The 13,870-nt window shown below is 33.6% G+C and overlaps 1 protein-coding gene across 1 annotated transcript in view; it reads left to right on the top strand.

The window, feature by feature from the left end:
• The window catches only part of INO80 (INO80 complex ATPase subunit), a 101,256-nt gene that overhangs the window by 31,800 nt on the left and 55,586 nt on the right, over positions 1-13,870 (top strand). The window contains exons 9-16 of the mRNA XM_074289320.1: positions 2,423-2,626; positions 4,833-5,028; positions 5,553-5,620; positions 6,823-7,032; positions 7,550-7,630; positions 8,523-8,618; positions 11,950-12,009; positions 12,445-12,587. Coding sequence (XP_074145421.1) covers positions 2,423-2,626; positions 4,833-5,028; positions 5,553-5,620; positions 6,823-7,032; positions 7,550-7,630; positions 8,523-8,618; positions 11,950-12,009; positions 12,445-12,587 — 1,058 coding nt within the window. The remainder of the gene's footprint in view (positions 1-2,422; positions 2,627-4,832; positions 5,029-5,552; positions 5,621-6,822; positions 7,033-7,549; positions 7,631-8,522; positions 8,619-11,949; positions 12,010-12,444; positions 12,588-13,870) is intronic.

The following is a 13,870-nucleotide window of genomic DNA, read 5'->3' as shown; positions in this document are numbered from 1 at the left end:
ACAAAATTATAATAATTTTCCATCAGTTGATTATTAGTGATCATTGTTCTTGAGTCAGTACTGTCTAGTACTATCTAGTCTTAAGTTTCAGTTTTATGCCTCAGTTCAGCAATAATAACCCTGTTTGTGACTTGACGTTTCTCTTTCTCTTTCTCCAATCTCATCCTTTATCGATAATCAACTCAGCTCCATGTTGTCTGTTCCTTTAGAAATCTTTTCTTCTCAGAACTATTGCTATTCATTCATTACCTGACAAAGTTTTGCTCTGAATTATTTCCATCAACTGCTTAAATTTATACTAGCATGTTGGTGAAGGGAGCTGCTAGAAATCACAATCATGCAAATTTTATATATATATTATCCGATTTCAACTGAACCCTCTCAACAGCAAGGCCATCCTCTTATTCCTTCTAAACGATTCCTTCTATTACTCCCCAAAGAATCCATTCCATTTTTTTCTCTTTTTTTCTTTAGGCTTCCCAAAACTTTCTCTTCCCATTCTCAGTTTGTTGAGAAAATTAAGACCATTTGTGTTTAGCTCTCTTCATCAAACCCCTTGATAACATCCTCCATGATCTCTTTGTTTTCTCTAGTCTCTGATAACCTCTTCTTGGCAGGCCAAGCCCTTTCAGGAGTCCTTTATTCCACCGTCTTCTGTCTTTTTCAGCAGACGACTGCCTTTATCAACTGTTCTCTTTTGTATTTATGTCTCTGGTTTATATATTCTTGGGGAATATAGGAGGCACTTAATAATTTGTTAACTCATTCATTTTCTATAATCGTCAATCTCTACCCACTTACCTGTCTCTCCCTTCCTTAAAAAAGTCTTCAGCAGATACTCCCAAACTATCATCCTCTGTTTCCTCCCTTTCTCTTTCCTAGAAAAATCTCAACTTCCTGTCATGTCACTATCACTCAAACCTCTCCTCTCTAAAATTACCAGGGACCTCTTAAGTAAATCTCATTTCTCCTTTTCCTCTTGTCTTCTCTTTTATATTTGATTCTATTGACCACTTTTCTAGATACTTTCTCTGGTTTTTTTGTGATATTGCTGTTTTTATTTCTGTCCTCCTTGTTTGACTATGCTTTCCACCCTTTGAATTCAGGGTATCCTTTCTGTTCCTGAAGATCTTTTACCTTTTCACTCTCCTTATAATACTTCATTGGCCCTCTTTGACTGAGAAAAGGCCTCATTCTCAGAAGATGAGTAGATTGTTGGGAAGGGAGGTGTGGGGGTAAGGAGGGACAGTCACTTGAGACCTGCTCTTAACATAATGGCTTTTTTTGGGGGGGTTAAGGCAATTGGGGTTTAAGTGACTTGTCCAGCATCACACAGCTAGGAAAGTTAAGTGTCTGAAGCCAGATTTGAACTCAAGGTCTCCTAACTTCAGGGCTAATGCTCTATCCACTGTGCCACCTTGCTGCCCATAGTGGCATCTTTAAAAAGTTTTATTTGGGATGAAGACAAGACACCACTGATACTTGTTCTTTTCTTTCTCCTCATCAGTTTCTAGGAATTTAATTATATTTCTGCAGAAGAATTACTGATTTACTTTTAAACATTTCAAACTAAATGTCCTGAAGTCATTTAAAATATATATAAAACAGATTTTAATGTCTTTCCCCAAAATTCTGCTTTTCTAAACTTTAAGTTTCTCTGGAAGGTACTACTGTTCTCCCATTCTCCCATTTTCATAATTTATAGGCATTATCTTTGACTACTCATCCTTCCTTACTCTGCATATCCTTTTAATTGCTAAATCTTACTGTAACTCTATAAACCCAATCCTTTTTCTCTCGTCATACAATCTTAATTCATGTCCTCATCGTTTCTCATCTAGATTGTAGCAATAGTCTAATTCATTTCCCACTATGGAAAGTTTTTTTTGTTCGGTTCTATTCTGTATGTTGTTGCTAAAGTGATTATCTCCCTCTCCCAAATTGCCTTGTATGTAACTATCTTATTTTTAGTGTTTATATAATATCATTTGCATCGTCATAGTTTTGTCCTTAGTGCTTGTATCCCCAGGTCTAATACCTAAGAACTTGGATTTGTATAGGTACTTGATAAGTGCTTGTTGATGGATTGATGGTTGCTTTTCTCTATATTCTTTATTTACCATTTTCCTCTTCTACATTTCCTTTCTTAGATTTGACTGCCATGCCTATGGCACTGTTTTACACTGTCTATTGGGTGCTTAAATTCTACTTTTTTTTTTTTTTTTTTTTTTGGTATTCCAGAGTGTCTTGTTTGATAATGAAGCAATGCAAAATGAATATGCTAGTATTTAAGTGATGTTATTTATAATGAATATGGATACAATATTTATGATTTCACTAGTATCGATGTTTATTATACAGGGAGAACAGATGTGTAGTATTTTGATTTTTCTGTTATTTTGATTCTTTCTGTCTTTTGCAGCTTGCTCACCAATGTATGAGGGAAGTACGACGGGCTGCCATCCAAGCTCAGAAGAACTGTAAGGAGACCCTACCCCGAGCTCGCCGCCTCACAAAGGAAATGCTTTTGTACTGGAAGAAGTATGAAAAGGTGGAGAAGGAGCACCGTAAACGTGCTGAGAAGGAAGCCTTGGAGCAGCGTAAGCTGGATGAAGAGATGAGGGAGGTAGGATGAAGACACAAATCTTAGCAAGCTCTCTTTGTACTACTAGGTCACGATTGCTCATTTATTTCATTGATTCTAAATTGAACTTGGCATATTATCAAATTTTCCTTTGTAAGAAGCATGATTTTTCTTTAGATTTTAGTAAATGTGATTATAGGGATATGTTGCAAGATAAAGTCCACTTAAATGTTTTTGTGCTTTAATTAGGCTATTCCTTTTAATCTTTATGTTTCCTTTACCACGACCCTCATGCTTACAATCTAGATGGGGAATTGGCTTGATTGAATGTTATAGTGCTGTCAGTTGCTATTTGGATCTAGTAGACAGGCAAAGTGCCAGAACAAATCAGGTGTCTTTTGTCTCCCCTAGCTATCTGTGTTGTTCATTCTGTAGGCTACACATTTCCTAAGTCTATAGCTAGCAGAATTGGATTGGGATATACATGTGGTGCTATGTGTATACTTAATAGTAGAGTAGGTAGCAGAAGTATGGATATAGCTAGTAAAGAGAAAGAAGGGATGGACTAGGAAAGTATGAATAGAGAACCTTGAGACATTCTCTGGTGTGAGCATCCAGTTTTCATGTGTCACAATTGCTGCCCATTTGGAACTTCAAGAGATATTTTAAATTTCGCAGTGCAACTTCAAAGCCTTGACACAGTGTAGATTGTGACATTTCTCCCAATTGTCCTTACATTTGCATTGAAAATTTGTAGAAATAGCATTTATCTTTGACCTAAAGTCTTTTTTCCCTTAAAATTCAAACATAGCTATTTTTGATAGGTATTTATTGTTACCTTAATAAACTTATGATTTTTTTCACTTATTCAGGGAGTATGCTTTCTTGATAAAGGTATAGGAAGAAGTTATTTTCATATGCTTTCATTGTGAAAAGTTCAACTCACCCAAACACTTTAGTGTTGCAGCAGTGGTCATCCTATAATAAACACCAAGATATTCTTCAATTCTGATGTTTAATTTTTTATTTCAGTCTTATTTTCCATTCTGTTCATCTTATCATGTCCTCCAATTTGTGTTAGTCTACTTGAAAAACTTTTTTTTTTTTTTTTTTTTTTTTTTTTTTTTTTACTAAGCTGGTCTTGATTGTTCTTAGTGAGTTCATAGCAGATTGGATTTAGATTGCCCAAATTAACCATTTTTACAGGCATTGTTTTGAGTTTTTTTAGGTAATGCTGGAGAGTCTCAGCTTCAAAAAGAATCCTGTTTCTTTGAGAAAGCTATTGCCCTTAGAATTAAGTCTTGTCATTGAGATTCAGAATTCTTGCACATCTCTGTTGTTTTATCATAAAAATTACTGTGATTAATGCTCTTCAGAATTGAATGTTACAGCTAAAATGGCTCAGTTGACAGAATGGCAGAATGGCAACTTCTTTATCTATGGGTTTAAATCTTAATTTTGACACTTAACTAGCTTTGTGACTTAATTTTTCATGCTTTGGGCATTTCCCTAGTACTTATGTAATAGGTCAGACTATGTTAACTTGGTGGAGTGAGGTCCTACTCAAAGGTTCTTCTTGTTGACAAAATCATGGTGTCTGCTTAAAATGTGTTGTATGAAACACACGTAAACCAGCTGTGTTGGTATTTGTGATGTAGACTTTGGTTTCTTTTTATATTTGTTTTAATAATCACTATTAAGTGCATAGTTGTTAGCACATGTGTCTGAGACCTAGCCTTGGCTATTTCATTTTTAAATTTTATGTCCTTAGGCATACCTTTTGGGTCTCAGTTTTCTCATTTATACAATGGGTATATTCAATGAGATAATCTCTTGGAAAGTCCATTGATACCTTCAAGTTGAGTGATGGGGCAGGAATTCTTGCTTTTGTATTTTTTTAATTCATAGTAATAATAGTATTAATAAGTATCATAAGCAAAAAGTAAGATAAGCATTTCAGACAAAAGCCTCATTGATGAATGAAAAGGTTATATTGCACTTTTTAAAAAAAGGCAAATTTAGGATTCTTTACACTTCTGAGCAAAGGCAATTCTTGTAACTCTAGAATTAAAAATTAGAATTATGGATTTCAACAGTTTTGCATGTATGTTTGACTGGACTTAAAGATACACCATGAAAAATTAAATAATCTAAGCTTTGATGTTTTCTTATTACTAGTTTTGAGATATCCAAGTGAAAACTAAACTAAGTATCTTTTGTTTGTTTAATTTTTTTTTTTTTTAATTAGGCTAAAAGGCAACAACGTAAATTAAACTTCCTCATCACCCAGACAGAATTGTATGCCCACTTTATGAGTCGCAAACGAGATATGGGACATGATGGAATACAGGAAGAGATCTTGCGAAAACTGGAGGACAGTAGCACACAGAGACAAATAGACATTGGTGGAGGGGTCGTAGTTAACATCACCCAAGAGGATTATGGTGAGACCTGTGCCTGGAACTATAGAAAGTTAGGATAGTGGCCTAGTGCAAAACTTCTTCAACTGTGCGTCATGGTGCTATATTGGGTGGCATGTGGGGGTTGTAAAATTTTGGGTTATTGTCTATAAATATTTGATTTTTTAAAACACTCAGAGTCACATAAAATTTTGTGGAGCAAATAAGGTGGTCCAGCAAGTGGGAAAAGCTTGAGAAGTCCTGGCTCAGTGTATTATAGAAATAGTATAGAATTGGAAGTCACTAGACCTGGATGTCAGCCCTGCCACTAATTCTGGGGCCTTAGTTAAGAAACTTACTTGCTTAGTCATTGTTTTTCTTCATCTTTTTCCAGTGGAAGCATTGAATTAATGTTCTCCAGGAGTATTTTCAGTTCTGGTTTATGAAGTGGCTATACTATTTGACAGGAGTTGGCACATATTAGAAACATCAGGGCATGTGTGTTTGTATGAATGCTTTTTTAAAAAGTAATCTACTTTTAAAAATGTTGTATGGGTTTTTACTTTTAGATAGCAACTACTACAAAGCCCAAGCCCTGAAAAATGCTGAAGATGCTTACCAGATTCACCAAGCTCGGGTGAGTCTTATAGGTTAAAAAAAAAAACAAAACAAAACGACCCACCAGAGAACTTTGTAACTGAGCATCTGTTGGTCACATTTTCTATGAAAGATTCTAAACATCTTCTTTAACCTATCTCAGTCAAGTTCACTATTTTCTTTTGGAAAATTAAGAAAGTAGGACAGCAAAAGAAAAGGTAACCCCATGGTCAAGTTGTGGGGGTGTCTTTATTGAAGTTAGTCCTGTTTTCCGTTTTTTTGTCCCATCATATTAATGTAGAAAGCAATTCACTATGGTTCAGTTCATTAGAGTAAGAGGGTCCCTGGGCTTGGTGGGGGAGGAAATTTTTTTATTCACACTCATCACTAACTCAAATTTTACATTTCCTTTCATTATTAATTTTTTTTTAACAGTCTAAAAGAGAAAACTGCCAAAGGGTCCATGACACCAACAAGTTAAGAATCCCTGCATTAAAGCAGATTTGGTTGTCAAAAGAGCATTAGGGTGATTCAGGTTTTTTTTGGTTGTCCTGATTCTTATTAAATTACTTTGTGCTTTAGTTTTCTCTGTACAAAATAGAGTTGTTTCTCATGAGACACCACTCTTACTGTGTGATGGTGACATAATACTACAAATTTTTCTTGGAAATACTGAAGTCAAATTAAGAGAGAAGAAAGATACTTTAAAATTCCATGCTGGAATTTTTCTTTTAGTATCCTAGATTGTCATATGATTATATTACAAGTAATTGTTATAGGATTATATTATGATGATGATGACTTTCTGTTGTTTAGGTAAATGAACTCTCTTTGGCTTCTAAGATTTATTAGTTCATGAGTTTTTAACTTTTGTTTCATGAATCTTTTGGCAAATTAGATCATGCTTATGGATCCTGTCTCAGAATAATGTTTTGACATGGTAAGCTATACAGGATTACAGATGAAACCAAAGATAATGAAATGAAGTTATCAAGTTCATAGGCCTCCCACCCCTCCTCCAGTTAAGAACCCTTTATTTGGGTTCTTAACTATTTTACCAAATTATTAAGTATAACAAGTATAATTAAGTATAACAAGTAATGTTGAGGTAGACGTTCAGTTTATATAGGATTTTAAAATTATATTTTCATTGTGATTTTCTCAGTACTTCATGGAGTACTGTTATTACTTTAAGACTTTTGCTAGCATTTTTACCTATTTTTAATTTTTTTTATTTTCCAGACAAGGTCATTTGACGAAGATGCAAAAGAGAGCCGGGCAGCAGCCTTACGGGCTGCAAATAAATCAGGCACTGGATTTGGGGAGAGTTATAGCCTGGCAAACCCATCAATTCGAGCTGGGGAGGATATTCCACAGCCCACAATTTTTAATGGCAAATTGAAAGGCTATCAACTGAAAGGCATGAATTGGTTGGCCAATCTGTATGAGCAGGTGAATTTAAGAGCTGTGGCACCCTTTGTACCTGCTTTCTTAAAGTCAGTCATTGACCCAGGTGATTGAGAAGTGAGCACGAGGAAACTATTTTAGATTTAAAGCCTTTTACAAATATTTTTGTCTTTTAATTTTACAAGAAACAGTGGTAGCTAATCCCCTAAAATTATATCTGACTTTATGAAAATGGATCTCGTACAAGCTGTGTTCTACTTGAGAGGTTTATTTAAGATGTTTGTTTTCATCCATTTTGTGTGGGTGTAGTAAACACAACTTTATGCTCATTTGCTCATATTAGATAAATGAGTAAAGATTTGGTGAATATACTAAATCTCATATACTCTGGTATTCAGTTATAGCTGTATAAATACATGCTAGGAGTGGTTATTCCTATACACATTCCCATGGGACATTGCATCTTGGCTAAGTTAACTTTTGTAATATCTTAAATGTTAGTGTAGATTGCCTAGGAAAATAGTGACTCTGTGTTGGGTTTTTGTTATTGTTGTCTTTTCAGGGCATTAATGGAATTCTGGCTGATGAGATGGGCCTTGGTAAAACAGTGCAAAGCATTGCCCTCTTGGCACATCTTGCTGAAGTAGGTGACCTCAGTTTCTTTATCTTATTGCTTCTTTCTATCTGCTTTATGCTCCCATCCAACTGGACTAATATTCCTGACCCTGAATGCATCCTCTGTTTTTAATCTCTTGTGTCTTTGTTCATACACACTGCTGTTCCTTGTATATGAATTCCTACTACCCTCTATTTTTCAATAAAACATATTGATACATTTCATTTTGATTAAATTATACAATTCCCTATAAACAGCTTGATCCCTTCAAACAAGCTATATTTCTGAAAACAATTAGTTTTTCAATAATTAACAGAAAAGAAGAGCCCTTTAACTTGTATTGCATGGTAGTAACATTGATTGTTTATTGCATTGACCAGTTTTCTTATATCCCATGTTTTAAACAGTTCTATATAAACATGTTCTAATCATGAGATATGCAGTTCTTCTGGTTTTATTTTTTTCATTACTTCATACAATATCCCATATTTTTGACTTGTCATCTTAATGGTTAATTAATATTCCATTATTTTGAAATTTATAATAAGATGGATTTTTAGATATTACAATCATAAGATCTTGGCTAAAATCAAAAGTACTATTAGGTTGTGAAGTCAGTCTTTTCTCACTGTATTATATTTGAACTGAATGGCTTTGTAGCAAAGTATGTTAACTATGTTATTTTCTGCTAATTAAGGCTATAAAAATTAAATGGATTTTGTTACAAGGCCATATTAGACAATTTGTAATCTAACTAAACAACATGTTTTTGGAACAGTACTTAAAAGAAATCCTGTTGACTAGCATTTTTGAAATCCTGTTGAAACATTTTGTTACAATCTATACTTAATACTGTGGAGCTATTCTCATTTATCATAATTCTCTATTAAATTGAATGAGTCTTTTGTTGTTCTTGCAGAGAGAGAGCATTTGGGGACCTTTCTTAATCATTTCCCCTGCTTCTACACTCAATAACTGGCATCAAGAATTTTCAAGATTTGTGCCTAAATTTAAGGTAGTTAATGTCTTTTTTGTGGATTCTAAAGAATTTATTTATTTTCCATAATTAATTTTATCACATGACCAACTGGTTTAAATTGCTAATAATAAGGTTAGTTTAGGATTCTCTCCCCCATTCTTTTTGTTTCCAGAGCACTGTATATTTATTAATGGAATTGCTTTTGATTTCAAAAAGGATATTAATATTTTGGAATAGGATTGTAACTATAATATGGAAATAGGAAACTTAAGGATCAAGACCAAGGATTAAGTTGAAGGAATTGTTCAAGGGCATATAGACCATTACATTCCAGTGGGGAAAGGTACCACACAAAAAAGGATTGGTGTTTTATGGAACAAATTTGAGGAGTCCTGGCTGCACTGTCTTAGAACTGAGTGTGAGGACTTCAACAAAATCTTGCCTGGGACAGAAGTCAAAAAGTAATCTAGGAGGCTTTGGGGCTGTGGAATAATTCCATATTTACAAAAGTATATCTTTAGTGCAAGAAGTCTTGTGTAAACTGGTGTGATACAGAGCAAGCAGAATTAGAAGAATGGGTCACACGACTGGAGTAAGGCAAAGTCAAAGGACACTGTACATTTTTTTTTTTTTAATCACTTTGATTATCAGCTAAGAAAACTAGGCTTAAAATTACATTGGGAGACTATTTTCTGATTTTAAAAAAGCACTTCTCTCTAAAATGCTTTGTCTCCAATTACATAAATTTGTTTTTGTTTTATGGGACCTATTCTATTTACTTATTTAATTATGGTAGCATTTATTTTAATTTTCAAAAAATATGTAGATAGTTTTCAGCATTCACCTGTGTAAAACCTTGTATCCCCAATTTTTTTTTTTTCCTCCCAACCTTTTCCCTAGATGGCAAGTAATCTAATACATGTGAAACATGTCACACAGTTTCAAAACCAATTGATTCAGGTTGCCATTCAGGGGAACTTGGGAAGAAGCACACTTCTTTCTTGATAGAAAAAGATAGATTCTGAGGATAAAGTAAGGCAGTTTAGGCGTGGCTATGTATTGATTTGTGTTTCCTAATACTATTTTATACAAGGAGAGATTCTAATCTAGTATGTAAAAACGAATCATTAGGAAATGGCAATGATATACCAAAAAAAAAAAAAAAAAAAAAAAAGGCATTGAGAAGAAAAATGTTGTCGTTTATATACAGAAAGGCAATTGTGAAAATATCAGTAAATGTTTATACATCTGCCTAACATTCTTAGCTCTGTAAAAATCTTGAATAATAGATAGCAATAAGGGCATCCTTGGTGATGGTATGAAAAGGGAACTGGCATGCTTCTGCAACTGACATTTCATAACACCAATTCTTTAATCTTTATAGTTACATTATTGACTGAAAAGTGTAGAAAGTGCAAGATTTCTCTTGTTGAAAACTTTTTGTAAAAACTCATTTGGTTTAATAGTATTTTAAAAAAAATTAGTCTGCCTTTAACAGCTGTATTCCATTAATATATTTTCCATTCATTATTTTAAGATTTCTTGAAATACATAGCAACAATGATAACTTTATAATAACAGAAAACAGAGGGACATGTAGTTGCCAAACTTTTTAATGCTGTAATGGAAGATGTGTAAAGAGAATTTCCTATAGATGTTCAGATCCTCCATATGCTGCCTTGTGTTTATCACATTGTCTTGATTATATATTGGTCTGGTCCATTGTAAAGTCTCTTAAATGTGGAACACATTCACTCAGAAAGAGTCTCACCTATCTAAATACAAAGGAAAAAACAAGGAATTGATGAAAATTTTTTATCCAGTCTATGACAAGTAATTAATTAAATGGACAGTGAGGTAAATGGACCCTGAATTGACTGGGAACAAAGAAAATGGACTGAATAAGCATTAAGAACTTGCCTTATTTCAAGTTTTCCCTAAAACAAATGTTCTGCATTGATAGTATATGATTGTGAGTCATGAAATAATATAATCTCTGTATAATTCAATTTTTAGATCATTCAAAGGAGATTAAAAGGAGAGATAGGTAGTATGCATGAGTATAAGGGAGCTTATTAACCAGTAAGAAAGTGTATATAAGAAGCCATGTAAAATAATATCAAAGAAATATTCACCCAGAAAAAAAGTGATCTGTTCTCATAGTAAGATTAAGTAGAAGATATCCCATTTATTCTGTTGCTGTCAACACAGCCTCAAAAGTTCTAAAGGACCCTTACACATTTGTCAGTCTCCCTATAGATTATTTTCAGGAGAGAGTGGAGAAGGTGTACAAACTGAAGAGAACCTGAATTAATGATAAAACATTAAGTGCTTACTATGTGCCAGGCACTGTAATAAGTGGTAGGGGTACAAATATAAGGAAGCAAAATGGCTCCTGCCTTCAAAGTACTTATATTCTACTGAAAGAAGATTACACTTAAAGGGCAGCAGCTGGAAGGTAGAGCAGGGCAGTCTTGGACACAGTGATATAGTTTGGAAATGTCCAAAAGTCTGATGCTGGGCAAAAGCACACTTCTCTGAACCCAGGGTGATTCTGATGTCAATTCATAGTACCCTCTAAGGGAGGGAGCTAGGAATGGTGACCTGATATGCATGGGTGGTAATCTACTGAATTCTGTGAAGTAACCACATCATTGAGGTCATAGCTTCTTTGAATTGTGTCTAGGAAAAAAAAAAAAAAAGCTGAGATGTCCCAAGAGTCACTTGTGTATTTTGTTCCTATTTTTGAACTTCAAAATTAAATGCCCTTCTATTTTCTAGAAAACTTTGGTTTCACAGGTGTCAAACATGAAATGTAAATTTATATAATGCCACAACATATTAGCTATATATGAGATATATATTAATGCTATTTTTGCTGGAATTTTAGCTCCTAGAATGTAGAACCTATTTTGTGATAAATAGCATATTACAAATACTAAGTGTTATATGTCTTTTAAAAATATCTACTATGCCACTCAAGAGCTTTCAGTTGTTCCTTTACTGTCCAGTAGATGGAAGTATTATACTATGTAATTCTAGTATTATTCTTAAAATTATTCTGAGCCTCCCTCTCTTTATTGATCTAATTTGACTTAGGACTAAAAATGTTTTATATTTCATGTTTAGTTTTCTCTAGCTGGTCTGCTTGAACTTTTTTTGTTGTTTATCAACGTCAAAAAAAGTCCTTGGTACCTTACAAGAGGATATGCTTAGATATAGACAAATTTTCATCTAAATTCGAATTTAAAAGCACTGTATTTATGGAGTGATTTACATTCATCCTCTTAGCTTATTCCATATTAGCATTCTAATACTAGTTGCCATGATGTTACTGGAAAAAATAATCTCAATAATTACTTTTTAGGTGCTGCCATATTGGGGTAATCCTCATGATAGAAAAGTCATCAGGAAATTCTGGAGTCAGGTAACAATTAACTTACTCTTGCTATGGATGCATTAGCCCCAATATTCATTCAAAATATTACATCTAATATTTAAAATCTGAATGTACAATTTTAGGCATTTTACAAAAATTTTACTTTCCTCCCTTTTCTTCTATACTTAATCTTGGAGGGATTAACCAGTCTTGACACCTTAGTAGTTTGGATAGGATTAAGCAGAAGCCTTTCTTTTTCAAATTAGTTGAATTGAATACCTCAATTTCTAATGAATAATAGTGGCTACTTTTAAGCAGTTAAATCTCATTTCTTTTATTCTTTGTTGTCCTACTTATAATGGGAGAGTTGGGCTCCTACTATGTGACTTTCCCTCTTACCACTTTTTAAAAAGTTCATCCTTCAAGCACTTTACCTTAAGGATTCTCAGTTGTCTCTTTATCCTTTCCCTTTTGTGTTTGCAGAAGACCCTCTACACTCAGGATGCTCATTTCCATGTGGTGATTACCAGCTACCAGCTGGTAGTTCAGGATGTGAAGTACTTCCAGCGGGTAAAATGGCAGTATATGGTATTAGATGAGGCCCAAGCTCTCAAGAGTAGTTCCAGGTAACACAAGGGTTAGAAACTCAGCTTTTGTAGAGAGCTAGCTGCATGGATTCTGACCAAAAACAAAAAACCTCAGATCTGAGAAGTTTTAGAATGTGGTGTTTCATGCCTGTGTATTAGTCTTGTACCTTCATAAAAAGTAAATGATAATTAGGGTGAAACATGCATACTGATGCTGGGCTTTTCATGACTTCTTCCTCGTTATTATATATTTCATAACTATCTTATTTGACAATCAATCCTATTTGTTCTCATATAGTGGTGCTCAGGGAATACTGCTTTCTACACAGAAAGTCTCTTTTCTCTTTAGGATTTTTTGTTAGATTGCAAATGCTGAAAGGAGTGGGATAAAAAAATCTAATTGAAGTAAAAGCCTGTGTTGTATAGAAAAATATTCTGTTTCCAGAAGATTTCTTTGGGGGGGGTTCAAGAAGACTAAGTAGCATCTAAGTTGTTTTTCTTTTTTAAAAAAACTAATGTTTAAGATACAATTTTACCACAGTAGTCAAAAACTGATGGGTTCAAAAATAGATAGTAAATAAGGACTTGAATTAATAGCAGTTTAGATGTTCTTATTATATATCATAAGTATAACTTTTTTTGCTGAGGCAGTTGGGGATAAGTGACTTGCTCAGAGTCATACAGTCAGGAAATGTCAAGTGTTTTTGAAAAGACAAGTTATCAAATGTAGATAACTACAATGTAGAACTGAATAACTGAAGAAAGTATCCCCCATAATAAAAGATGAAACCATTGTCAACCTCATGGCAGAAATGTAAAGGTCAAAAATAATTGAGTGTTATTAGCATTGTCAGATAAGATCAGTACATTGCCTGTTTTTATTAAATGTCTTTTTTATAGCAAGAAACATTTCAGTTTAGGAATTGTAGCAATTGATGAAAAGATGAGAGAAATCAGTAAAAACCTTTTTTAAAATTAACAAATAAAAATAACTTACTATTTTGGGTAAAAAGGATCAGGTATTACACTACCATTCCATTAACTGTGACTACAGGTTAGTAAACTTCAAAAGGAATCCTAAGAAGATATTTGGAACCACATCTCACTATCTAGCAAACAATTCTAACCAGTAAGAACTGTTGGAAAAAACTAATAATATTTCAGTTGCAGATGCAGAAATAAGTTTTTATTAAATAAATAGAAGATACATAGGAACAAGATGATTTATAGACTTGTTTAGAGATTATGAACTAGACTTATGATTTTTTTTTTTTGGTATTATACTTTATTTTATTGTAGTCTTACATGGCAACATTATAAGA

The sequence above is a fragment of the Sminthopsis crassicaudata genome, chromosome 2, assembly GCF_048593235.1.
Source record: "Sminthopsis crassicaudata isolate SCR6 chromosome 2, ASM4859323v1, whole genome shotgun sequence".
NCBI classification, from domain to species: domain Eukaryota; kingdom Metazoa; phylum Chordata; class Mammalia; order Dasyuromorphia; family Dasyuridae; genus Sminthopsis; species Sminthopsis crassicaudata.
This window is presented reverse-complemented; position numbering and strand designations above follow the sequence as displayed.